Here is a 27620-nt window from a genome sequence, read left to right as displayed (position 1 = left end):
CCTTCCACATCTTTATGTCGATTTCAGGGAAGGCCCAAGATCATGCCTGTTCCTGATTATAATACTGGAGCTGTGGCTTATCTTTCTACCTTGTCCCTGCCTCCTCCACCCATATTAACGCCATACTTCATGAGGTCTTCTGTTTCTTCTAGGATTAAGAGAATCTCTGGGGACAGTTGTTTCACGATTCATTTACATTTGGGAGACTGTCTCCTGCATGCCAGGCACTGGAGCCCAGGGGTGGCCGAAACCCTGGATGAGCAAAGACATTAGGCGGAAGACTATAGGGAATGGTGGGTCCTGTGCCCGACTAGGGGTGCATCTCTGCCACTACTCAGCGCCGGGTGAGTGATGCTGGGCAGGATGCCAGATCTTTCCTTTTTTCAAAGAAGCCAGAGATCTAAATCCGTATGTAAATTTTCTCCAGTCTGAAAAAAATTGGTGATTAATTCAGACATTTTCTGAATCACAGTCTAGGCCAAACAGTACATCATTTGCAATCTCTATCTTCTCCAACTCACTTTTGAAAGTATAAAAAGCGAGATCATGAGAGTTGGGGGCTTCCCTGGTGGCGCAGTGGTTGAGAGTCTGCCTGCCGACGCAGGGGACACGGGTTCGTGCCCCGGTCCGGGAAGATCCCATATGCCGCGGAGCGGCTGGGCCCGTGAGCCATGGCCGCTGAGCCTGCGTGTCCGGAGCCTGTGCTCCACAACAGTGAGAGGCCTGCGTACCGCAAAAAAAAAAAAAAAAAAAAAGAGAACAATTTGCCCAAGGGTAGGCAGCGATGAAGTGGTAGGAGGACCAGGGCTCTGTCACAGGTCTCCTGACTCCAAGCCCAGGCTCCTTTTGAATGGACCACATTCACATTGTTTTCATCAGCAAATTTTTCTTGAATTTTTTTAAAGCCTGTATTAGCCTCTAAATCTTTGGTCTATTTCAATAATTTCATGTCAGAGTCTTTGGGAGGTAAAATTTTAATGTGACTTCATTCTTTTCGTTGAAGTTGGCCACAGGTCAACCAGTGAGAAACACCCATCAGAAGTGTCTGATCGAGCTTGAAGTCTGGTACACTCTACCATAGACCATCTGTCAACATAGACCACGTTGACAGATGGTCTATGGTAGAGTGTACGTCTCTGATACAAATTAAAGTAAGATTCTAAGCAAGAGTTTAAGTATTCCTGATGATGTTTTAATTTTAGTCAAGTAGTCATTAATCAAAAGATTGATCTAATGATCCTTGTTCAACACAAAAATCCCCTTAAGGTTACTAACTTGGGCTTTTGAGTTTATAGATGCTGGAATGGCAGACCTTTGTACTCTGATTCACATCTCTATCCAGCTTTGCTATCGGAACACTTTTATTTGGCTCGTAAAAATAAAACATTTATTTTCTAGACATCTAAAGGTAGCTCACATTTCAAAAGAAGGCTTTAATTGAAACCTACGTGTGTCTTTGCTTTTGTCTTATCTGCACACAGAAAGATATTAACTTTTAAAATATGGTAATCTTAGTAAATGAGTGTTGATGGAGCAGTTGTTGAAAATTGACCTCTTGCCTCAGGACAGATAAAAACACAATTCACAAACATTTTCAACTGCTTGTTTTTTCCTGCCTCTGTAATTGACTCTAATTTGCCGTGTCTGCTCCTGTGAAACCTCAGAACTTTCAAATTGCTGTTCAATTTGCAGTCTAAGTTGTAATGAGAGCCACACCTTTCCAAGAGTGGGCTTCATGCTAGAATCGTATTGAGACATCAGTTTTTTAAATTCTAAATTATTTCAACCTATATTCTTTACAAGATTATAAAACTATTTCCAAATGAGAGCTGATGTTCAAGTTAATATATATAATTTAAAACATAGAATAAGAAATTAGGTATCAAAAAGTAAAAATAAGATTAAAAATTTTAGGTGATCTTCTCCCACTGCCACAAACTTGTTAAGAAAATTAGTAGAAAAAAGTCCTTTTATGATATTCTTTGTTCTGAGATTGTTATGGTTGCTACCACCACCATAAAATAGAAACTTCAGTATGTAAATTGGTGGCGGTATCCCCATTTTACAAAGAAACAGATATAATTCAAGAATTTTTTAGAAGTCTTCTTCAGAAGGTATTTGGAAGGGGTGGTCATAGGTATTGCACCTAACTTGGACAATTCTGTACACGCCAGGCAGGCTACCTAATTGCTTAAAGTTTGTTATTACAACCCTTAATGTTATTACACCTCTCTGCTTCGTGGCTGCTCCCCAAGCTACCGCTCCCCACCCTCTCCAGAAACAGGGAGGCAGATGGTCTGGACAAGAGTGTGGAGAGACTTGCACAATCTTGGTGACCTTTTCTAGGTCACGCTATGGAAACTATTTTCTTAAAAATGCGCCGGAGGTCATTTTGTACACCTTTGGGGGAGAACCAGGGAAAGTTCCCATTCTCATTTAAACGACCCCTGCTGTTTGTGGAACAGGGACCAAAGCATTAGACCATCCAGCTGTGATTTGTTCCAATCGCTCTTGGAACACCCTCAACTATTATCTCTTGGTAGTAGTAATTTTAGTTTTCCACTCATTCACTTCCTAAAGCCAATGAACCCTGGGGCAGAAATGTTCAGAGTAAATTATCGGGTGGGAGGAATCCTATGCTTATCAACCATAGAGTCATAAAGGAATTTTGTGGGGTTTTTTTTTAGGATGAGTCCAGTAAGTGGAAAGTATCTATTTTCAGACACTGATATGAAGGAATACGGAGGGGGGAAAAGAGATTTTTTTGTTTTAACATTAATGGTGAATTTGTATCGCTTTTTTTTAAATTGTGAAGTCAGGATTCTTTTGTAGAAGCTAGACGCAATTGCAAAACTTGTAAAGTCTAGGGGATCTGGTATGACATATTTATTGATTTCCCTAAGAAATTAATTAAAGTTAAAATAGTATCCAAAATTACAGTCATGTCAAGTTACACATTATAGTTCTTTTTCCCAGTGGGTCCTTACTGATCTTGAATCCTTTGTGGTTATGTTGTTCCGTTTTCTCATTGTTCAGTCTACCCTCTTTATTATTATTATCATCAAGTTGTGTTTTAAAATATGCATTCATATTTAAGTGGTAGGAAATGTTCAGGAGATAAAATAAGCCTGGTTCAATCTGTGTCTTGAGATTTTGAGGAGGAATAAATAGCCCTTTTAAGATAATTCCCACTCCTGCCGTGTCCGACTTGCTCCAATCTGGGACGTGCTCCCCCCACCAGTGCCCATGTACCAGCTTCCATACCCAGCACCATACCCCGCGGCCTGACGTGCTGGATGCCTCCTGTTTCACCTGAATGTGGCATAATTTGTAGTGAATTGTCTATTATAATCAGATTAAATATCTCAGTGTCTACTGCGTGTGAGAGATTTCTGGGTTTTTTTCAGTCCTTTTTGTGTAAACTTGGCTGAATGAAAACCAATACAATTCTGCATTCGTCTGGGAACATAGTATCTAGGGTGCATATATCTGAATTAATGAAGTGTCATTAATAATGCCTCACGATTTATAAACATGGTTTTGACTGAAAAAAATCATGTAAATTAGTGAAGTTGATTTTTTATATGTCTCAGTGTGAAATGGCTATGCGAGGACACGTCTGTATGCCTTCACTTCAGAACCATTACCAGCTGGGTCTCATTTATTCCTTGTCCAGTAGTTGTTTATCATTCCCAGGTTTGCAGCTTAACCGCAAACTCGGTTTTCTTGCCAGTGTGAATTCAGTGTTACCTCTGCAGGAATGACACCCCTTGCAATCAGCAGATTTAATACACAAAACAAATAAACAAAGACCATGTTTTGCAGCATTGGAGGTGACTTGAGTGGGATAGAAGTTTGAATGTTTTGCTGAAGAGAGTGATCAAGATACCTTTTGTGAGTTGGGTCATTTAGTAATATAAAAGGAAAAGTAAGTCACATGAGTTTTACTGTACCATGTGTTAATCATACTTTTCATAAGGGAAAACTCAGCAATTTGCTTTAATAAATAATGGCTTTCGGGCTTCCCTCGTGGCGCAGTGGTTGAGAGTCCGCTTGCCGATGCAGGGGACGCGGGTTCGTGCCCCGGTCCGGGAAGATCCCACATGCCGCGGAGCGGCTGGGCCCCTGAGCCATGGCCACTGAGCCTGCGCGTCTGGAGCCTGTGCTCCGCAACGGGAGAGGCCGCAACAGTGAATGGCCCGCGTACTTTAAATAAATAAATAAATAAATACTTTGGAAATCAATTTCGTATCCTTTAAGGATACTATTTATGATTCATTAGGATTTAATGAAACTTTGAGGAATATTTATTTTCTCCTTTTTTTGTGTATTTTTTTGTTTTTTATTGAAATATAGTTAATTTACAGTATTTTCCTTTTTTGAAATGACAAAGGATGTCAGAGAAATGAAAACTTCTCAGTGATACAGGTCTTTGCAAAGTTAGATTGTGCTTATTAAAATCACAGCTGATGTCATTGTAGGTTATGGCGCGTATCCAATTAAACATGCATTTAATCATTTATTCTAAACATCTGTTTAATTACTCCTTAAAGAAAAAAAAGGAAAGGACTCCTTTAGAAGTTTTTAACATGATGAAGACTTGAATTTCAGGTGGATGGTTTCTGACGTTGCTGTGACTCTTGCCTCAGAGGCTGTCAGGATCTCCAAAGGATCTTAGGGTCAGCCAGCCGTGCTCTCTGACTTGCATATTTGAGGTAACTCATGTGAGTTGCCTGACTGAGGAAGGTTTAGGCTGGACTAGTTTACCTAATCTTACTAAGCCTCAATTTTCTTATCTGGAAAATGGAGATAATAATACTAGTACCTACTCCATTTGGTTAAAGATCAGATGAGATACGGTGTCTAGAGTGTTGAATGTGATGCTTGGCAGGTGTCCACTAAGTATGAGCAGCAAGGTTAATGCCAAGTATTAATGTGAGTCAAGGCCAAGGGTAGCCTAGACCTCACCAGCTCCCCCCACCCTCCTCCCTCTACCATCCTCCATGTCAACAATATCTTCCCCTCTACACACTCTCCCCTGACTCTAGAATTGTAATACAATCAGGAACACTTGGGCACTTTGTACTAAACCTTTTCCTCACCCTCCCACCCTCCACTTTGCCCTTGTGTCTGTTGACGTTCACAACAAAGCTTCTTTATTTAATGTCTTATGTTGGGCTCCGGCACTGTCCACTCTGATGCCCAGTGGCTCAGCGGAAAGACTGGGCTGGTCCACATCAGTCTGTTGGACTGACACGGTATAAACAGGAACAAGAGGCCCTTCCCAGGGCACCGGGGAGAAGCCTACAGCTTCTCTGTGTGGGAGTATCTACAATATACAATCATGAGCGTTATAGGACTCTGAATGTGACTGTCAACACAAATAGAAAATGAAAAACTATTTGCCCAAGTGGTTTGACAACTATTAAGTATAAAGTGGTATTGCACCTTTGTTGTGAGAGTTTATTAAATATTTGCAACCTGAAGGAACTTTAAATGTTGCCTTCATAATACAACTAGTGCTTCCAGTTTATTATTTAACTAACCAAATAAAAGTTTAGTAAGTAAACTCCAAAAGCACTTTTATCTCCATAAATTAAAAACTATTTGGATTTCATGATGCATGCTTATTCCTGCGGGGTGTGTTATTTTTTCCTTCAAAATAGTAATGGTTAACACAAATCTTTTTGTTTTCTTTCATGAATATTATGTAGCATATATAAATGAAACTATATATGTGTGTGTGTTTCCTATATGTATAGAATATCTATAAAGACAGGAAGAAAAGTATAAATGCTTTGTTAAAATACTGATGTAAAGGGCTTCCCTGGTGGCGCAGTGGTTAAGAGTCCGCCTGCCGATGCAGGGGACACGGGTTCGTGCCCTGGTCTGGGAAGATCCCACATGCCGTGGAGCGGCTGGGCCCGTGAGCCATGGCCGCTGAGCCTGCACGTCCAGGGCCTGTGCTCCGCAACGGGAGAGGCCGCAACGGTGAGAGGCCCGCGTACTGCAAAAAAAAAAAGTAAAACTGATGTAAGCTAATGATAATAAACCATTATTAGTTGTGCCACCAGTTTCGAGGTAGGCCATATAGCAATAGAATGGTTGAGCTAGGTAGAATGCCAAACTAATAAATTAAAATTTTCTCAGACTGAAGACTTTGAAACCCAAGAATTTTGTCCTAAAGTCTGAAAGTTCACAGTCCATTGCCCTATGTGGAAGATAGAAGTTGACAAATAAAATCAACTCAGACTTATTCAAGATGATAGCTCATTAAGGTGAATTAGAGACAAGGATATATTTTAGTTTGTGTGATGTCAAAGTAATAGGCTACAGGAGAGAATTATCCAGGCCTTTCAATGATCAGGCAGCGCTGTAGTTAATATTTTGGTAAAACTTATGAATGACTGGTGAGCCCTATATATAAAAAAATTAAATGTGCTTATAGAAAAAAGGGGGGGGCTCACGGATACACTATTGAAAAATATTGTTCACTACTTAAGAGGTTCTTTTAAGTGGTAGAGCCTGTGGTTTGTGAAGTGTTTGTGTGCAAATCATTAAATCTAGCTATTCACCTGACCAAGGGGTGTGGGGAGAGGATGGGGGGGGTGGCTGGCGCATGGAGAGAAACCCAAAGGAAACGTGAAGGCATTGTGAAGGAAAGGCATTGTGGAAGAAATGCTGATGCAGTAGCTGTCTAGTACAACTCAGTGGCAAGCTCCTCCTCGATTATAAAGGCTCGGCCGTACCAGGGGGTGCTGTAATCTGCACAGTGAGACACTAGCATTAGACTGGGGGATCGCTATGGGTCTCCGTTATTTTATTTATTTATTTGGAAAAATGAAGAATATTTAATACACAAAAAAGCACAACAGAATCAACAGGTCTTAAAAGCATTACATAGTGCAAACACCAGAAAGATACAGAGCTATTAACTTGGCGGTGCTTGTAAAAGGTTAGGCAGGAACTCATGAAAATCTCTCCTTTGCTACGGGTCTCTTTTAATTTCATCATGATTGGCTTTGACTTCTCATCTCTTTTCTTCTCAAATAACGAGGGCCAAACATTCCCTTCTTCCTGGGGAACTCTTGGTTTGTGAAGACGGAACTTGTCGAAATGTATTTAAATGAAACACTAGTCACGTCTCTCCATCTTTCAAGAGCCACATCGGGCTTCACTCCCTCCCAGAAGCCCTTCCGCACACCTGTCACAGGTCCCTGCCCTGAGTTCCTGGGACACTTACTGTCTGGACTCTAGCTTTCCTGCTCTGCTGCTTTGTCCTTCACGCTGTGTATGTGCTGCCCCATCAACTACAGTGGGAAACTCTTTGTGGTCGGGGATGAGTGTTTTGTACTGACTTTCCATTTCTGAGTGATTATCCTAGAATTAATTCCATTGCTCTCTCCGTGACACTTTGTGTCATCTTTCTGGCACACCCAACTAGCAAAAACCTCAGACCCAAAGAAGCCCAATCATCCTCTATCAGCAGCTTCTTCCTGCGGCCCGGCTCTGGGGAATGCCACTGCACGGGTTCGCCTGGTGCCCTGCACACTAACCATCACCGCGAACGGACTCCCAGCTCTGCCCCAAAGCCCAGCCACATTTCTCTCTTCAGACTTGTTCTCCCACATCCTGCAATCACTTTTTCAGCTTCTCTGTGTTCTCTCTAAGCCCCCGCACCGCTCGGCCTGCCTCTCACCCTCAGCAGGTCGTCATGGCTCTCCTTCCCAGAGAAAAGAGGAGCCCGTGGAGGGAACCCCGTCTCCCCTGGGGCAGGTTCTGCCACGCTGCACAGCCCCTGTCCCCTTTCTCTCTTCTTGATGGAGGGGCTGACTGCCTCCCCAAAGCCATTCCCTTCAGGCAGGCTGGGAGTCCGGAGCCCACACCTCCCCAAGAAGGAATATCCCGTCTTTAGACTCAGCCCCTTCCTCCATCCCTCACCCCTCCGCATCTCTCTCCTTCCAGACTTCTGAAAACCTAGCCAGATCCGGGTCTGCCTTCTCCCACCTCCCCCTGCTCTCCTCAGCGTTCCCCAGCCTGGTTTCCTTGGCTGTCCTCCATCAGAGCCCCCAGCCCAAGGGCCCCAAATGCTTCCAACTGCCATGTTACAATCACCGTCCCACTCCGCTTCTCAGAAGCATTCGCCACTGTTCGTCCCCTTCTGTTCTCGACTCGCTCGCTCCTTGCTGCCCACGAGCTGACCCTGCTTTCACTCCCTCCCTTGCAGGCAGTTCTTCCTGTTCGCCTTCGCCGCCCCCGTGGATAACCTGTGTCTTACACACAACGTGCCTGTTTTCCTCTCTCCCACCCCACTCCTCGTCTCCCCTGGGAATGTCAGAGCCACAAGTCCACCTGCCTGCCTGACACACATAAGGTGTCTCAAGAGCACATCAAATTTCACAAGTTCAAAACTGGACTCTTCCCTTGAAGTGCGCTCTCTCGACAGATGCACTACGCTGTCCTGTCCCACAGCCCGTGTTTAGACCCGTGCTGTATCGCCAGAACCTTCTCCCTTCCCCTCCGCCCCGTGCGTCCTCTCTTGGAGCGCTCCTGTGGCCTCTTACAGCCCTTTTAGGCGGTTCAGCGCCATCCCGTCTCGTGCGCCTGGATTCCTGCACTCCTAACACATTAAGCTGCCGTCTCTCCAGTTAACTGAACCCCCCACACACAACCCCACCACAGGGCCTTTGCATCTGCGACCCTGCTTCCTGGAACCCCTGTCCCCTCCCCCTCGTGCTCCAGGCTGGCCCCTCCTTCACCTCCATCCCCGCCCTGGGCCACGCCTCCGTCCCGCTTGCTCATAGCCCGATGACCTCCTTCCTCCTGACACTAGTCATTGTTGGAACTTTACATTTGTGCACTTCTTCAGCTAACATGTGGGCCCCTCTGGACTGTGGACTGGGTGAACACTGGTCTCTGCACGGCGCCCAGCAGAGCGGATGCTCACATAACAAGGCTGGGTATGGAACACATATCGATGAGGGAAATTCACAGATCACACATTCCATTTGGGCTGGAAGGTTTTCATGTTTTTAGAACAAAACATTTTTCAGAGCAGGCTCTCCAAAGTTCCTCTTTCCCTGCTGGCTTTCTAAGGAAGATACTGTTGTTACCAACACAGATCGCAGCAGCACAAGAGTGGAATGGATGGATTTCCATGTTCCTGCTGCCAGGTGGGGTTTTGCTTTCTCAGAAATCACTGGAAGCACAGATGCGACAGGAATCACTTATTATGTTCTCTCCAACTTTCTTATGTATAATTTGGTGAAAGCAACGTGAAGTTGTCTGCTCCTTCACTTTTCCTTGTCACCCTGTAAATTTCCTTTGTTTTTATTTATTCTCTTCTATTTCCCATACGATATTGAGAAATGGATTTAATTGCCATCCAGCTTCATTCTAACTGTGCTTGTCACAAGTCTTGGTTTCCAGGTCTTATTCTCTCTCTCTCTCTCTTTTTTTCCCCAAACTTTGATATTCCAGTGCTAGCATAAAGAGATATAGATTTTAATTTTTTACAAATATACTCTGAGAATTAGTTAATATTATAAGATACATGAGTAAACTGAATGGGAGAGATTATATGATTTTAAATCAGTCTAGTGGAAGTTTCATACATTTTTATGGGCCATAACACAGAGGAGATTTTAATAATATAGTATAGAATGGGCTAAAAGTGATGTCTGATTAGGTTATTGCCATAATTTGATAGGAACAGAATTGTAATTTGGCTTTGCACAAATGCAGTTGATATAGCGTTATCCCAAGAAAGCTATTTGCTTGGGAAGGTTATAGAGATCATCAGTTTATACGGGCTGAGGATTAACTGGTGATTGTAATGAAGGTCGTTTGAGGTGAATATAAAGTGGTTATATGTTATAATCCAGTACAATGCATTTAGGGGATTATTCTGATTATCTTATTCTATAATTAGATTATGTCATTTGCTCTTTTAAACATCTGCTGCTGTTTATAGCTGTGGTCCCCAAACAGTGCCCTGGGGCACTGCAGCAAATTCACAAGGAGTACGGAGGGAGATTTTAAAATTTCAAGGGAAACAGGGTGCTCTCTACATCTGTGAGACACCATGCAAACTGCTGGTTTGAGGGAGTTCACAATTTCAACTTTGTACTACTTCCTGTAGCACAGTGATAATCTTTAGGAAGCTGGAATCTCAACGGTTATATGAAAAAAAAGCAAATACCACATGAAAGTCAACGTGGATCCAGAAATGAGGGTGGTGGTATCCAATCTGAAAATCTGTGCAGTGCTCAACATAATATAATTCTATACTAATTATTATAAGTAGTAAATATTGTATGAATATATATTTTATAACTGTAGCTGATAGTTTGCATATATTTTTTTTGTCATAGGGTTTTTAAAGAAGTATTAAATTTTTAGACCAGTCAATTCTTTAACATGATTCAAAAATCAAAAAGCGTAAAGAGAAACACGGTGAGAAGTCTCCCCCATCTCGGTCGATGGCAGCTCCATCTTCTAATTGTTCAGACCAAAGCCTGTGAGTGGGCCTGAGCTTCTGTCGTTCTGACACCCCTGCTCAGAGCTCCAGGAAATCATGTCTCTACTTTCCGAAAATATCCACAATCTGACTCCCCGTCTCTAACTACACTGCTGTCGTCCTGGTCAAAACAGGGTATTACGGGACTTCCCCGGCGGTCCAGCGGTTAAGACTCCGTGCTTCCACTGCAGGGGGTGTGGGTTCAATCCCTGGTCGGGGAAGTAAGATCCCACAGGCCACAAGCCGCGGCCAAAAGAAACCCAAAAACCAAAACAAACAGGCTATTACTACACTTGCGTGTAACTAGTCTCCCTATTTCTATGCCTGTGCCCACCACCCCGTCATCTTTCTAAGCCCTAAGTTCACTGATATCATCTCTTTATCACCCAGAAGCTGCAAGAGCTCCCTTATCTTTCAGAGTAAAAGCGAGTCTTTCTAGTGACCCGGAAGGCCCTATAGGAACCCCTTGCCTTTACCGCTGATCTCAGCTCTTACTGTTTCTGCCCTCACATAATCTGCTCCGGCCACACTGGTCTCCTTGTCCCAAGCATACCAGGCATGTCCCTACCCGAGGGCCTTTGCACTGCAATGTTAAATCTCATCTCCTCCAAACTCTGGCCTACTTGAATCCACCCTGTTTTAAATACTTCAGTGACTCTCACCTGTGCCCTGATGCGTGCTCCCTAGCTCTTTTGTCCTGCTCTTTTTCCTTTTTCCATAGCCTTTTAACATAGTAGATAATTTACTTCTAACACAATAATTTACTAAGTTTATTGTTTTATCTTCTGGCTCTTCCCACTAAAACAGAAGCTCCAGAGGGCAGGCATCTTAATCTGTTTTGTTCCACAGTGTATCCCAATCATCTGGAAGAATACTTGGCCATAATATAATAGGTATGCAACATATTGGCTTCAATATGTTGTTTAAAAATCTCTATCTTTCTTAATTTTGTGTCTGTTTAAACTGTCAATAAAAGCACATTCAAATGTTCCTCTATAATGATGGATCGCCCGTTTTCCCTGAGGTCCTAACAATTTTTGCTCTATACTTTTCAGGCTAATTAGGTGCTTATAAAATATGAATCCTATCTTCCTGGCTAATTGAACCTTTTATCATTGTGCACAGACCTTCTTTATCCTTAGTGATGCTTTTGTCTTCAAGTTATTAGTTTATTTGATACTAATAAAAGTAGGCTAGCTTTTCAGTAATTTTTAGTACTATTTAATATATTTTTTCTGTCCCTTAGCTTTTGATGTATTTGAGTTCTTATGTTTTAGGTGTGTCTCATGCACATACCTTATAGTTTTTAATTCATTATGACAGTCTTTATGTTTAACTGCTAGCCTATTTATGCCTATTGTGATTAGGTATATATCCAGATTTATTTATATCACTAACTTTCTATTTGTCCCACTTTTGTTGTGCAAATTTTTATCTCTTGCTTGCATTTCTTTTTTTATTTTTAAAATTTATTTACTTATTATTTATTTTTGGCTGTGTTGGGTCTTCGTTGCTGTGCACAGGCTTTCTCTAGTTGCAGCGAGCGGGGGCTACTCTCTGTTGCGGTGTGCGGGCCTCTCACTGCAGCGGCTTCTCTTGTTGTGGAGCATGGGCTCTAGGTGCGCAGGCTTTAGTAGTTGTGGCACATGGGCTCAGTAGTTGTGGCTCACGGGCTCTAGAGTGCAAGCTCAGTAATTGTGGTGAACGGGCTGAGTTGCTCCACGGCATGTGGGATCTTCCTGGACCAGGGCTTGAACCTGTGTCCCCTGCACTGGCAGGTGGATTCTTAACCACTGCGCCACCAGGGAAGCCCCACGTTTCTTTTTTTTTTAATTGAGTTTTGTTTTCTTATTCTGTTTTTCCCCTTCTACTAGTTTGGAAGTTATCTACTGTGTTTCTTATTCTTTTAATGTTTGCCCTTGAATTTGTAGCATAATACTTAAAGTCTGCAGTTAATATCTTACCTCTCCTCCTGAACAATACCATGAGCATTATAACCGTGGCCATCTACTTTCCAACTCATACTCTGTTGCTATTCAGTGTGTATTTCTGTCCTTTTTAATCTCATAAATTTGGCATTATTACTTTATATAGATGATGTTTACTTACATTTGTCCTCATATTTACCAGTTTATTTACTTACTAATTCTTTTTGTTATCTCAGACCTTCCACCCACAATGTTTACCTTCTTTCTGAAGTATATCTTTAATAGAGTCTAAATAATGTGCTTCTAAAGCTTGTAAGTTCCTCTAGGGAGGTGTGTTGTAGATAAGTTCTCAGTTAAAAGCCTTTATTTTGCTCTCATTTTTTTGAAACATAGTTTTTTAAAAAATTTTTATTGGAATATAGTTGATTTACAATGTTATGTTAGTTTCAGGTGTACAGCAAAGTGAATCTGTTATACATATACATACACCTACTCTTTTTAAGATTCTTTCCCCATATAGGCCATTACAGAGTACTGAGTAGAGTTCCCTGTGCTATACAGTAGGTCCTTATTAGTTATCTAATTTTTGTTTGTTTGTTTGTTTGTTTTTGCGGTATGCGGGCTTCTCACTGTTGTGGCCTCTCCCGTTGCGGAGCACAGGCTCCGGACGCGCAGGCTCAGCGGCCATGGCTCACGGGCCCAGCCACTCCGCGGCAGGTGGGATCTTCCCAGACCGGGGCACGAACCCGCGTCCCCTGCATCGGCAGGCGGACTCTCAACCACTGCGCCACCAGGGAAGCCCCTAGTTATCTATTTTATATATAGTAGTGTGTATATGTCAATCCCAATCTTCCAGTATACTGAAAGATAGTTTTAATGGGTTTGTCCCACATGTGTTTTTTTCCAATATCCTGAAGCAGTAAGTCAGTTCTGACACTGTCTTCCTGGAGATCGAATCAGACCCCACAGGTTATTAGCCCAGTCCCACAAGACTGCCCCTTCCGCGACTTCAGTTACCACTCACAATTCCAGGTTGTTACGTGTGCTTCTGAGCAACTGGCTGCAAATCAGAGGTTCCCACAGTCCCCTCCTCCAGTTCCATTATTTTGCTAAGCGGCTCACAGAACTCTGAAAAACATTTATATATGTTTACCAGTTTATTATTATTATATGTTTAAACATTTGTTTAAACATTTTATATGTTTAAACATTTATATATGTTTACCAGTTTATTATTTATATATGTTTACCAGTTTATTATTATTAGTATCAAATAAACTAATAACTTTAAGACAAAAGCATTACTAAGGATAAAGAAGGTCTGTGCACAATGATAAAAGGTTCAATTAGCCAGGAAGATAGGATTCATATTTTATAAGCACCTAATTAGCCTGAAAGTACAGAGCAAAAATTGTTAGGACCTCAGGGAAAACGGGCGATCCATCATTATAGAGGAACATTTGAATGTGCTTTTATTGACAGTTTAAACAGACACAAAATTAAGAAAGATACAGATTTTTAAACAACATAAACATAAAGGATACCGATGCAGAGGTACATAGGTCCCGAGTACAGGAGCTTCTGTCCCCATGGAACTGGGGTGCACCACCCTCCTGGCGTATGGATGTGTTCACCAACCCAGAAGCTCTCCAACTCTTATTGTTCAAAAGTTTACACAGAACTTCATCTCCAGCATCTCCCCTTCCCCTTCCCTGAGGTCAGTGGGTAGGGCTGAAAGTTCCAACCATCCAGTCACTTGGTCTTTCTGGTGACCAGCCCCCTCCTGAGGCCATCTAGGGGTCTGAACCTAAGTCACCTCATTAGCATGAATTCAGGTATGCCCCGAAAGGGCTTCTGGTGAACGACAGAAGATACTCCCGTCACTTAGGAAGTTGCAAGGGTTTTAGGAGATTTGTGCCAGAAACCCAGACAGTGATCAAAATATATTTCTTCTTATACCACAGTATACAATTTTATGTTGACAGTAATCTTCCACTCTGAGGATATCCTTCTACTGTCTGTGGGCGTCCAGTTTTGCTGTTGGGAAGTGAGCTGTCAGTCTGATAGTCATCTCTTTGTTGCGTTGTGTCTTTTCTCCCTGGCCACTTTTCTTCTCTCGGCTTTTGGTGTCCTTTAGTCTAGCTGCAGTGTCTCTAGGTGTGGGTTTCTTCTGTGTACATTGGGTATTATGCGTGTACAGATTTATAAAGTCATGAAAAATTCTCAACCATCACATCTTCAGGTATTATCTCTTCCCCATATTCTGTATTGCTCTCTTCCTCTAAGATTCCATTTAAACCCACTCCACTCCCCGTCTTAACCATCCTCTCATATATTACGTTTCCATTCTTTCTGTCTGTGGTCTTCTAGGTAGTTTTCTCAGATCTACCCTCTGGTATACCAGTTATCCAATCTGCTGCGTAAATACTAGGTCAGAGGCTTTTGGTTTTGTTTTCAAGTCAACAGTTACAGTTTCCATTTTGTAAAATTTTTATTTGATTCTTTTTCAAGTCTGACTGGTCATTTTGAAAGTCTCATAGTTTACTCATTTTTGCTAGTCCATCTCTTACTCTCTTCATACGTTTTATTCATAGTTTTTATCTTCTGTTCTGTATCTGATTGTCCTACCAGCTGAAGCCTTGAAAATAACATCAGTCTTTGTTGCTGTTGACTCCACTCTTGTTGTCTTTGTGAACTCCTATTTGGTTGAACTTAATCTGTGGGAATCCTGGAGGTCTGTGTTAAGGGTGTTTTCTTCCAGGCACCCTTTACATTTACTTCCACTGGGTTTTGGGACCACTTTCACTTCCTTCAGGGGTCCTAGTTTAATGTTGAAGTCTTGGGTTGAGCTCCGCAGTTACGCTTTGACCCAAAGTGTGAAATTGGCATCTATCTTCAGAGAAACCCCTCCTTTCACGCTTACCTGATGGTCACCACATGCCCTATGGATGATTAAACTCACTTTAGGGGAAGGAAGGTCTTGAAAATTTCCTTCTGCTTTCTGTGAACCCAGCAGTGGGTTAACAACTCTGCTCCATCAAGAAACTCATTCTGTTTGTTTTTGTAACTGAGAACCCTTCCAAGTATCTCACATTTACTGGAAGTATAAACCTTTAAAGTGGTTTTTATTACTAGCAACCAGGGAGTTATCACTTGGGAGCTAAATGCAAAAATAATTAACCAAGAGGTTCAACTTTTTCAAAGTCAGGTGTCAAAAGCTGTCCCTGTCCCTGCCATTCACTGGAATGTAAACCGAAATGGATTTAACCTTTTGTTCTCTGTAACCACATAAAGATGTGTCTTTGTCTTGACCCCTGGCCAACCCATCTCCCTCTCATCCAGTTGCAGGGCCACATGCTTCCTTCCTTTCCTTCATGAAGGTTCCTGTTCTGGTAAATTCATGCCCTATCCCAATACTTATTTTTAAATTAGTTCCCACAAGAAAGGTAAAGACCACATGAATGGCAGTGTTCCTTTTTAGTACCCCGAAGTGTGAAGAAATAGTCTTATTGATTAATTCAACAAATATTTATATCAGAAATTAAAAAGCCCTCTTTCTCAGAGAATTTTTGTTTGTTTGTTTTTGTGTTTTTGGATTTTTTGTTTGAGAGAATATTTTCTTTACAGAGGGAAATTGACCTGGACATGGGATCAAAGGAGCTCTGGGTCAAGGCTCTGGAGGGGCAGTGGGAGGGTGGACGGGGAGAAGCAGGGACGGCTGGCCCTGAGGGTTCACCCTCCAGAACCCCTCCCTTGCCCCTGCCATCCAGGGGGCCAGCGGCAGACAGGGCTGAGCCGGGGAGTTGCAGCCGACGTGGGCTTGGGGGCAGTGGTGACGGCTGATGAAAAGAGTGGGGAAGGCGTCAGAAGAGACGATTTGGGGCAGGAACAGGGAGGAATGTGGGCCAGGAAGTACAAGCATCCAGGAGGTTTTCTTGGTAAATTACGTGTTTAAGTCAAGCACTTCCCACCTAGATACTTACAACCTGTGCCATTTATTTTATATTTTTCTAGATCAATGAACTGAGCCATGTTCAAATCCCTGTTATGTTGATGCCAGATGACTTCAAGGCCTATTCAAAGATAAAGGTGGACAATCACCTTTTTAACAAGTAAGTACAAGCACAGCCTTTTGTACAACTTACGTGGCTGCCAGGAGTGTGAATTCAAATTTGACTTTTTGTGAATTTCTATAATCACATTATTTTTCAATGGGTGAGAGTGAAGTTTTGCTGATAAAGTTTATCCTGTGATCAACATAACCATCTGTCATTTTCAGAGAAGCAACAGCAGGCCCTCTTGGGTAATATCTTTTTGCATACGGCATATTGTTCTCTGTGAATATCTTATATGTTAAAAGTGATGTTCTCATTACTATTTAAATGTTTGAAGCTGTACATTGCTTGGATTCTTTTTTTTTTTTTTGGGGGGGGGCAGCTATGGACCTCAGCTCTCTTACACAAAACTCTCCTGATGATTCCTTTATGAACAGAAATGACTACTTCCTAAAACAATAAAGAATGAAGGTGTATTTTTATAAAACATAATTGGATGCCATGTTGGGCATTGAGACTATTTCTCCCTCTTTTGAATGTCATTTTAGACATCATTATGGACCACCTTCTGTGGCAGGCAGTCCATTGAGAGCCAGACATACACCGATGTATAAGAAACAGTCCTGCCCTCGGGGGTTCACAGTCAGGCGGGTGGTTGAAAATGGACACATATACAAATCACCATCACTTAGTGTGTGGAGTACCCCAGTGGGGGCACGGGGTGTGTGTGTGTGTGCGTGTGAACACAAAGGGGGAAGCAATTCTGAATGAGTGGGATGAGCCCCAGAGAAATCCCTCCCATGTGAAGATCAATTGTGAAATTCCTTAATGGGGCCATTGTTCTAATGTGAAACTGATGTATTAATTATTCTCATAATGCCCTTTAAAGGTTGACCTTTTGAAGGGATCTTTTCTATGTGAATATAGAATGTGGTATGTATATAAAAGATAAAACAGGTCAATCTAGGAGTGAGAGTCAGTCTTGTTTTGTAAGATTTCATCAGCAGGCAACCCAGGACCAGTGTGGGAGCCCTGTTTGTGGCTCTCTGTGCTGCCCCTCCCGGCCTCGCCAAGCTCTTTGCTTTTCCTTCACCGTTTCCCCTGCGTGTCTGTCCCTTCTGTCCCCCAGATCCTACTGTGGGTTCTGGTTGGCCCCTTGAAACCCACCTGTGCCTTCTGTGGGTCGGGAACCCCAAGTGCTTCTTTGGCTGCAGGAGAGCATGATGGTGGCAGATTCAAGTCTGGTTCACTGTTTGTACGTCTGAACTTTATTCCACAACCTGTTTCAGAGAAAACATGCCGAGCCACTTCAAGTTTAAGGAATACTGCCCGATGGTTTTCCGTAACCTGCGGGAGAGGTTTGGAATCGATGATCAGGATTTCCAGGTGAGTTGCTTTCGTAACATTCGTTTCACATGGGTTTCATCGTGCCTTTTGCGCTGTAAAATGGGATTCACATTTTTGTCATGACAAGTAATTAGATAAGAGTAATTTTCATTTTGTATGAGAATTTTTCAGTGTTCTTTCTGAAATAAAGGGTTCTTTCAGTTAGGGACCACTATACAATATGATTTCAGTAGTCCGCAGAAGAAATTATTCTTTGGGAAGGGAGCAAGCCTGTGAGTTTTATATAATATTCTCACTTACAGATGAAAGTATTCTGCCCGCAGAGCTTCCTTTTGATTTTCTGCCCTCAAACGGGTTGGCAGCCCCTAGGGCTGTGTATGTGTGTTGAATTCACATTTCCTTTATTTGCAGAGGCCACTTAGGAATCTTAGAAATTTGTTTTCGTTCTTGCTGATTTGCCGAATTGGCCCACCCTGGCCCTCCCCGCGGTATTTTGTCAGAGACCCCCTTAGAACCCTGCAATGCCCAGCGGTCTAGTGACTGCAGCACCGCTGTCACCACCAGGAGCCCGCCAGTCCCAGGGACACTTCTGTGCAGTACCGTCTCCTGCTCTTGGGACCCACCATGTAAAGATGTGCCCTGTTGCTTTTCTCCCCATGTTTGCCCAGTTCTCAATTTCAGCTTTTAAAATCGCTGTCAGATCTGGTCATTTCTGGTCATTTCTCCTGAGAACAGACCAGGCATCAGTTACCTGATTTTCACAGAGCTGGCCAGATTCGTAGAAGCCAAGGATTTTTTTAAGAGCAGAAATCTAAGGCAGGAGATACAAGGGCTGCTTTCTGGTCTGTTATGGCAGGCCGTTTATTTTACTGTAAGAGTACTGACTTATTTTAAATGTGGTAAACACTTTCTCTCGTTTGCCCCAAACCAGAAATCCTTTTATCTTGCATTACGTGTCCTGTTGCTGCCCCGGGTGACCTTACAAGGTGAATACTGGCACAGCTCACCCTGTACTTTCCCTTAAAGAACAGGGCCCTAAGGCAAATCAAGCTTAGCCAGCATGCTTTCTTATAGATCTGTGGGCCTCCCTGCCCTGCCCCATTGTTGAAAGTTTCCAAGAATCTCTCACAGGCTCACTCAGGCATGAGAAGCCTTGAAGCTGCCATGTTTTGAAAAAGCAATGCTGGCCAGGCTGCCGGTGACGTTCCCTCCTCTGTGGACCTGGCCAAGGTTTCCACGGAGGTCCGGGCTCTGAGCAGAGGCTCGGGTGCGCCCCGGAGAGGGCTGAGGGGAAGTGGGCGGGGAGGGTGTGAGCGCTCGGTTTGCTTTTAAAAACTGCGATGGAGCCAGTGTTCAGGTGTGGGCTTCATGTGTAAGAGAGAAAGAACTTCGATCACACTTGGACTTGAATTTACTGCTGCAAAAGCCAAGTCACCTTTAAAGAATAAATTTTGGAATTGTAAAAAAGCCTCGTATAAAATAAAAAGGAATCATTCTACATTATGTAAGAACTGTTATTACATTTCAAGAGGCCTATGAAAATAGTATGCTTTGAAAAGAATGAACAGCTGATAACTTTGACATCCTAAGAAAATCTCCTCTGACTCTGCTGCTACATTCAAGTGTGTATCTTCCTTTGTGCCCCTCCTTTTTTTTTTAATTTTAATTTTTAAAAATAAAATAGCGATACTGGCGTTTCACAGAAACTGACTTTCAGGGCCTGTGCTACAGGATCTTGTTAAATTCCTCAATTCATTACCACAGTGAAGTCCTTATATTTCTTCTGAGAACCAGCCCTGTTAAATGAGATCCAAATGGATCTATTAGATCCTTAGTTGCTGAAATACTAAGACAGGAACGGGGTTTCCCTCTCTTTTTCCCCCCTAAAAACAAAACCATGTAAGTTGATATTTAAGTAAGTGCAAATTGCTGATACAAACTTTGAAGGCAAATTAGGCGAGTGGAGGATGATTCACACGGAACTAATTGGCAAGTCTGTTAAGCTCTTAGCGTGAGAGATCAGTACAAGGGAGAACCGGTGTGAGTGTAATTAATCATTTGAGCACCACTCCTTCCCTCAGCCATGCCTGGTGCTTTTGGCATTTAGATTGCTGCTTTCTCTTTGGCAACTGTATTTCTATTAAAAAATAAAAAAGTGGGTGTTTACAGTAACTTTAGTAAACCAGACATACACAGTCCCTCTGCACCCACAGATTCCACCAACTGTAGATCAAATTGCAGTTGGAATCTGCGGATGCGGAATCTGCGGATGCGGAATCTGCGGATGCGGAATCTGCGGATGCGGAATCTGCGGATACGGAGGGCCGATTGTACTGGCCCCATTTCTATGTTCCTTTCCCAATGTTTGTACCTCTTAAAATTTTTTCAGCTGGGGCAGGGCCCCTGAGTTTAAACGGAAGATAAGATCGTACACATGGGGCTTAGCCCACCTTGTTGGCTACTTGGTTTGGAAAACGGAGGAAGTTGTGCCAACAGTGGCTCTGGCTTGGTGCGTCTGGGTGCCTGCGCGCCGCAAGCCAGGGAGGCGGAGTGCAGTGCGCTTGCGGGGGCCGGCGGGGCTGTGGTCTCGGCTCTTCGGCTCACCACTGCCCGGACACTTCATTCACTGTGGCCAGAACAGGTAACAGGTATCAGTTGACACCTAGTGCCAAACTGAACTCTCTTTCTCAATCTGATTTAAAAAGTGGGATCAATGACCCGGCGTCTCATCCTCTTTGGAGGCACTGGATGGCTCAAGGGGCCCAGGCCCCTCACTGTTCCCCTTGCCTTGCTCTGTTTAATTTTCAGAAGCGCTTGCTTATTGGACAAATGACTTTTAAATCTCTGTGGCGGAAAGGAGTTCCACCGTGCGGTTCATTTAGTATTCAAACCTTCATGTTATATCAAATGGATAAATGTTCGCCACCTGCCTTGCGTGTGTGAATGCAGTTTTGCTGCACCTGAAAAAAGTCAGTATCGATCCATCTGATCAAAGTAGAACATAGTAATTAGCCAACTTAATTGACCTCCGTCAGCCAACTTAAACTTCGTGAAAGGAACTGAGAAACATCCCTGCTGTCTCCGTAAACACTTGTATCTTTCCTCTGGTTTTGATTTCTTGACAATGTCTTTTAAAAACAACTTCTTTTTCTTGCTGTTAAAGATAAATTCAAGCAACAGTTCTAGAATACTCATTATTAACAACAGTGTCACTGAACATACATATGTAAACCTGTGTGCGTATGTGTATGCATGTATGCTCAGTGCTTTCAGATTCAAAATTTTCTCCAACTTATTAGGGCTTTTTAAAATCACTTCACTGGTTTGTAATATGCACAGAGGTGAACTGTGTTCTGATCATTGTTGGGACAATGTGACTCCCCATGACGGTTCTTTTAAGATGTCTTTCAAGTTGAATGCTCCCCCAGAGGCCTCGCTGTTACGGTTGCTACAGTTCTGTTCTTCCATCTCCTCTGCCACTTTAAGCTCCGCTCCCCATAGGTGGATGATTTCACGCACGATTATCAACTCAGTGTGTGTTTATTTGCACCTACTGTGTGTAAGGCTCTGTGATAGACATCATAGGGAATGCAGAAGAGAAGAAAGGATGAAGGAATTTTTTTTAACTATTACATGACAGATTCTGTATTAGATGCTAATGAGATTTACAGAAACCCAGGCATCTTGATTTTTAATGTTCTTCAAGAAAACCTGCATCCCTCTTTCCAGTCTCTCATAGTATCAGAACCTCTTATGACAGGCCTGGGAAGTCAACTAGAGGCTTCGGTTGAAGTTTCTGAGCTGCAGGAAGGATTGCCCACCAGAAACCAAAAATTTATACAGGATGGCGATGATGCAGTTAAAGCTAAATACACCATATAATAGAAACTGAGCCCTCTGGTTCTTTGTGGAGGATAATACTAGGTTTGCTTTTCCCCTGCCGCATCTTCCGAATTAGAATCGCTCGTTATTCACATTGGATGCATTTTCTTCTTTGTATTGGTAACAGAGGATTCTAATTTTAAAATAATTAATTTTAAAAGCTAACGTTTTAGGGCTTCCCTGGTGGCGCAGTGGTTGAGAGTCCGCCTGCCGATGCAGGGGACGCGGGTTTGTGCCCCGGTCTGGGAAGATCCCACATGCCGCGGAGCGGCTGGGCCCGTGAGCCATGGCCGCTGAGCCTGCGAGTCCGGAGCCTGTGCTCCGCAGCGGGAGAGGCCACAACGGTGAGAGGCCCGCGTACCGCAAAAAAAAAAAAAAGCTAACGTTTTAAACTTTTGATGTTCTTGTTTCAAGTTTAAAAATAAAATTCTCACGATGAATAGCGGACAGAAACTCCACCTGGGCTGGAAGCCAAAGGGCACCCCTCAGATTGGACGTCTCTCCTGACAGACTTTAGGGAAAACTCGCTCCCAGCCCATCAGCATCCTCAGATTTTTTTCACGTGCTTTTTCTGCTGTTTCTCAAGTGTTGAACCAATTACTGCCCCACCACAAACTGATCCCACCTGACAGCTCAGCCTTGCTGTTGGCCTGCGTTTTCCGTTCCTGAGCCCACGTTGGGTTAAGTCTCCTCGTTTTCAGCCGAGCGCTGACAATCATCCCTGCCAGGGAGCTCCTGTCCAGGGCAGATGCTGCCTGTTTGCTTATCAGGAGCCTCGGACACAGGCCTCTGGTATTTTAATCTGAGTCAAGTACCAACCTGATCTTTGTAAAGGCGATCTCACGGCGCTCAGTGACGTTCCTGCAACTTTTCTTCTTTCTCTGCTGGTCATTACCGTTCATATCTGTTTCCTTCTTTTCTGGTAAGTTGTTTCATGATTAATAAGTGTTCAATTGCACAGTGTTCTGCCCCCCTCTGCAGTGAAAGCCATTCCACGCCTGGGATCACAGCTCAGACTTTCTTTGAAATTCCCCAAGAGCATAACACAGGGCTTTAAACACAGTGGGCTTTTAATAAATCCTTGATGATGATGTTAGCACGTTGGTCTTTCCCTCCCTGATGAGGTCAGAGGACCATCTGCTCACTCAGATCCGTCAAACGCAAACCCAGGTCCAGGCTGTGGCTCCCGGCTCCTGGGCCGTGTGATTTGAGGCGTGTAATCGTAATCCTGAGTTGTCAGCAGGGCAGGTGTCAGGTCCAAGAAACAGGTAGCCCGAGTTGGGAGAAAGAACATTTTCCTGCGAGTTGAGAAGCTGGTTTGCGTCTTGGATCTTCAGTGACGGATACTGTGACTTAATCTGGTCGCTTAGCCCTGGTAGGTCTCAGTTTTCTCATCTGTGAAATGAGGGAGAAGGACTCCATGCTCTCTGAGGCCCTCTCAGCTGTCACATTTCTGAATCTGTTATTAAGTCACGGCCAATAGGTCACTGACTGTCACTCAGGTTCCTGTACATGATACTGCCGTGTCTCCTTTGTAAGGAGCTGGCTTTTACACATTTGAGCATGGCAGAATTGATTGTACATGGCCTTCCTGTTGACTAAATGGAAAAACTTTCATACATTATTTTTAGCAGAAATACAAACTCATATCAAAATGGAAAAAAAAAAAAACCCAAATGTCTGTAAGACTATATGAGTAGTTCAAGGGTATTAAATGTTCAAAATGCTTGGGTATTGAAAAAATGGATAGGGGACCGTAATGGTTGATGTTGATAGATTGTGACATTTTATGAGAAGTATAGAAAAATTGGTGGCAAAGATGAGCTAATTAAATTGACATTTCCTCCACCCCCCTGGAGGCCCCAGTAATCCTGGACCTCCCACTGTGGAAATAAACATCTTCAATGCAGACTTTTAGAGGCTTGGAGGCGAGCACCATTAATCCCTTTCTTTGGGGAAAGGAGAATAAATTTCCAATTATAAATGTAGGAAGGCCATTCAAGAGTGAGTTTCATCTCTCATTATCTTCCTTTATTTCTCATTGAAGGCTGACATGGCACTAGAGATTCAAACACAGCTCTTGAGGTTTGAGATGTGGTGTTGTAATGCTACCCACCGGGGTTCTTGGACTCCTTAATCAACAGAAATTGATAAGAGGCCAGACGAGAAATTCAGGCAAGGCCTCACTGGGACTCATACTGCAGCACTAGGGAGCGAAAGCACGTAACAGGTGCCCATCCTCGCTCACTGAGTGGGCAAGCTGGTCCTTTAAACGGGGTAAGGGTGGGGGTGGGATGGAGGGGGGCTTAGGGTGGTCAGCCCCTCCCCCAGGTGGTGCTGGGCGCAGGGATCGTGTGCAGGACCCTGCTTTTCTCCCGACACCTCAGAAGTGGCAGTTGTGTTTTTGGTCTTTTTGTATCTTGTTCACAATCTGCCCCGACTGCATGTAGTTGTTTTTCGTCCCTTACAGTTTCCTTGTATCTCTTGCTGGAGGAGATGCTTGTCCAGGTGCAAGCAGTGCAGCGGAGGGTCCCAGGTCCCAGCCTGTCTCTGTAGATCTGTGATGTACTTGGCTGTGGAAAACAGGAGTGGTGGACAGTGAGCTTACTTATCCAGAGGCAATCGTCCAGCAAAATGGACTAAATCATCCTGTTCTTACGTGCCCTGCATCTACTAGCTTTGCCCTAGCACTTTAATTTTTTTTTTTTTTTTGCGGTACGCGGACCTCTCACCGGTGCGGCCTCTCCTGTTGCGGAGCACAGGCTCCGGACGCGCAGGCTCAGCGGCCATGGCTCACGGGCCCAGCCGCTCCGCGGCATGTGGGATCCTCCTGGACCGGGGCACGAACCCGTGTCCCCTGCATCGGCAGGCGGACTCTCAACCACCGCGCCACCAGGGAAGCCCTAGAACTTTAATTTTTGTCCAGCGGTTTATGGTATCCCCAGCTCCCCAGCAAGCCCGGCAGCATCCTCAGAAGCAGCGTGGGCTGGCTGTCACGGGTCCACCACACTGGACTGAACAGGGAGCACCCATGATGTCGCCTCGCTCGCCCAGACACGGCCCAGGGTCTACAGCCGGACCCCTCGGGGTGCGTGTGCTCCGGGGACTCGGGGGAAGAATGTTTGGACCAATCACAGCCGCCTGTGTGCTGGATGATTGTGCAATAGGAAATGTCCCGACAGGCAGATCTCTAGGACAGAAAGTGGATGAGAGGTTTCCTAGGTGGGGGGTGGAGGGAGAATGGGAGGGACTGCTCATGGGTATAGGGTTTCTTTTTGAGGTTGATGAAAATGTTCTAAAATCCGTTGTGGTAATGGTTGTTTAATTTTGTAACCGTACTAAAAACCATTGATTTGTATGCTTTAAATAGGTAAATGGTCTGGTGTGTGAATTATAGCTCAGTAAAGCCATTAGGGAAGAAGAATGTTTGGAGTTTCAGATTAGTCTATATTCAATAGGAGAACTTTTTCCCCCTCCACCATTGATTTCGGCTGCCTTTTTCTTGATGTAGGGGCTTATGTTAATAGTATTTCCACTTAGAACAAGTGAATTTAAGGAATTACATAGTTTATAATATACAACTATCAAACGTATAGGAGAAGAGGGTAGCCAGTGAATAAAAGCCAGTTTGTTGCGGTTTGCGTACATTTATCATTAGATTTCCCCCAAACTAAAAGCAAATCATCGTCCATTTGCTAAGTCTCCACAAACTGAAAGCAGTAACACATTAATGAACCCTAATTCGTAGAGCAAGAAGGAAACCTAGAGACCATTAAGTCCTACTGTCTTTCCTTGCAGATAACCAGATAACAGAGTAAGGAGTGGGGGGTCTGACTGCCCTCAACTTCTCACTGCTTCTCTTTCTGCCATGCTGAGACCTGAAAACCTGAAAAGGACAGAAAGGTAGTAAAGGAGTGACGGTTGTGGGCAGACGCTATGTCAGATTTCTATTACGTCTGTATTTTCAGTGTTGAATTAAATAAGCCTTTTAAGGCTCTGCATTGAACGGGATTGTGGATTTTGTGGTAGCCCAGTACGTTACACAAATGACTTTCCAGACCGGCATCCCAAGGTTGCTTTTCCAAACCTTCTCTCCCCTCAAGCCCTCCCACAGCCCGCCGCGGCTCACCCTCCTTGCCCTTGCCGCCACCTCAAGGTCACTAGAGGCCCGGCCGTCAGGCTCCCTGACGTTCCCTCCCCTGTACCTTCAAGTCTGTCGGCATCTTCAGCCAGCCTGCTTTCCTCCCCTCCTCGGGAAGGGGTCACCCCAGCTCTGCTGGCTACCTCCCCCGTGCTTTCTCCATCTTTTAAAGAACTGGCCTACTCTCTGCCATCCCTCCTGCCCTTTGGCTGGAGAGGATGCTGGGAGCTGAGCAGGGGCCACGGATAGAAGGGAGACCTAGTGGGGCTGGAATTTTTGACTTGAAACTTAACTTGTGTAAAATGTTTTAAATTCTTTTTCAAACTGCAAGTGGTTCTTATTGAGGGCTGTGGAAAGTAAGCCGTGAAATGGAGAGTATGAGAGTGACAAGAATGTGGTTCTTGATCTTCACTGGGTACGAACCAGAGGCTTGGCCAGGGTGGACTCAAGAGCCAACTGAAGGGACTTCCCTGGCGGTCCAGTGGTTAGGACTCCTTGCTTCCACTGCAGGGGGCACGGGTTCGTTCCCTCGTCGGGGAACTAAGATCCCGCCTGCCACACTGCAGCCAAAGAAGGGAGCCAACAGGAAGAACCCATTCCGTAAGTCCTTCATTTTTGACTCACCAGCTCACAGAGTAGTTTGCTAATGTTGATCTGCACCTCTAAATGTCTTCTAGGTTGAAATTTGCTATTTATAATAATAGCTACCATTAAGGAGTGCTACTGTTCCAGGCACTATTATCAAAACTCTGTCTTATCTAATTTAACCCCCAGGCAAACTTCTAGTGATGGTGATTCTCGTCATTATTACCTTTCTACTAGTACGGAAACTGAGGCACAAAGAGCTTAAATAACTTGCCCAAAGTCACACAGTCTTAATGTAGAGCACCCGTGTATATGCTTATCCTGTCTTCTAGCTTCAATATCAGAGCTGTTTGGAACCTGAAAGGTCATCAGACCTCTGCTTATGACAATATGAACCTGAGAGAATATGAATAAACTAAATGTAACACAAGAGATAGTTTTGATGTTCAGAACCCTCTGATGAGTGTGTACATCGTGGGCTTAGAATGTCTGCTCTTCTGATGGCTTCTAGACTAGGGTAGGTCTATTAGGATATTTCAGAAGACCAGTCAGGGGGTGGAGGCCTCTGCAAGGCCTTCCACGGATGCCGTCCCACTCAGGTCTCAAAGCAAGTGGTTTCTGCCCTCTGGGCCTCTGTCTTCTCATCTGTAAATTGGGTGGTTTGGAATAATCTCCAGGGTTGCCTCCACCTGTCATGCTCTTTGATTATGACGTTTATTTACACATAAGGGGACCCTCTGGGGCTTCTGGAGGTCACTCCCCAGCTCTGTTTCTCTCAGGCCTTTCTCCTCCTGGCCTCCCAGACTTGCCCAGGCATCCTGTATGAGGCTATGGTTCACTCTTCCTTTGTGACACAACAAGGGACACTGAGGAATTTCAATATTCAATTTCTAGATAGCAGACTGTTTTGACTACATTCCATGTGTGTCCGCAACCTCCTTCCCTTAGCTCGTCCTCTCGTTCTTGCTGAAATTGTCCAAGTACATCTGGAACCTCTGATGTGTTATTTCCATGCTGCTCTAAGAACTATTGCCATCTCTCTTTAGTCCTGGCCCAGATGTCCTAAGCCATCATCATGCCCCTGCTCAGATGGTGGTTGGACTCTCTTGTGACTGGACTTCTGCTGGAAAACATCAAATCACCTTCTGAGGCCTGTGCTGCCC

At 43.9% G+C, this 27620-nt stretch overlaps 1 protein-coding gene across 4 annotated transcripts in view; it reads left to right on the top strand.

Moving 5' to 3' along the window:
- PIP4K2A (phosphatidylinositol-5-phosphate 4-kinase type 2 alpha) overlaps positions 1–27620 on the top strand; it is a 178153-nt gene that overhangs the window by 88384 nt on the left and 62149 nt on the right. For all 4 annotated transcript variants that reach the window (XR_012330417.1, XM_019933394.3, XM_019933393.3 and 1 more), the window contains exons 2-3: positions 16462–16559; positions 17792–17888. Coding sequence is in view for 3 of the 4 variants with exons in the window: in XM_019933394.3 (XP_019788953.1) it covers positions 16462–16559; positions 17792–17888 (195 nt within the window). In the remaining variant the exon portion in view is untranslated. The remainder of the gene's footprint in view (positions 1–16461; positions 16560–17791; positions 17889–27620) is intronic.

Source organism: Tursiops truncatus, chromosome 2, assembly GCF_011762595.2.
Source record: "Tursiops truncatus isolate mTurTru1 chromosome 2, mTurTru1.mat.Y, whole genome shotgun sequence".
Classification (NCBI taxonomy): Eukaryota; Metazoa; Chordata; class Mammalia; order Artiodactyla; family Delphinidae; genus Tursiops; species Tursiops truncatus.
Note: the sequence above shows the minus strand (reverse complement) of the source record. Positions and strands in the feature narration are given on the sequence as shown.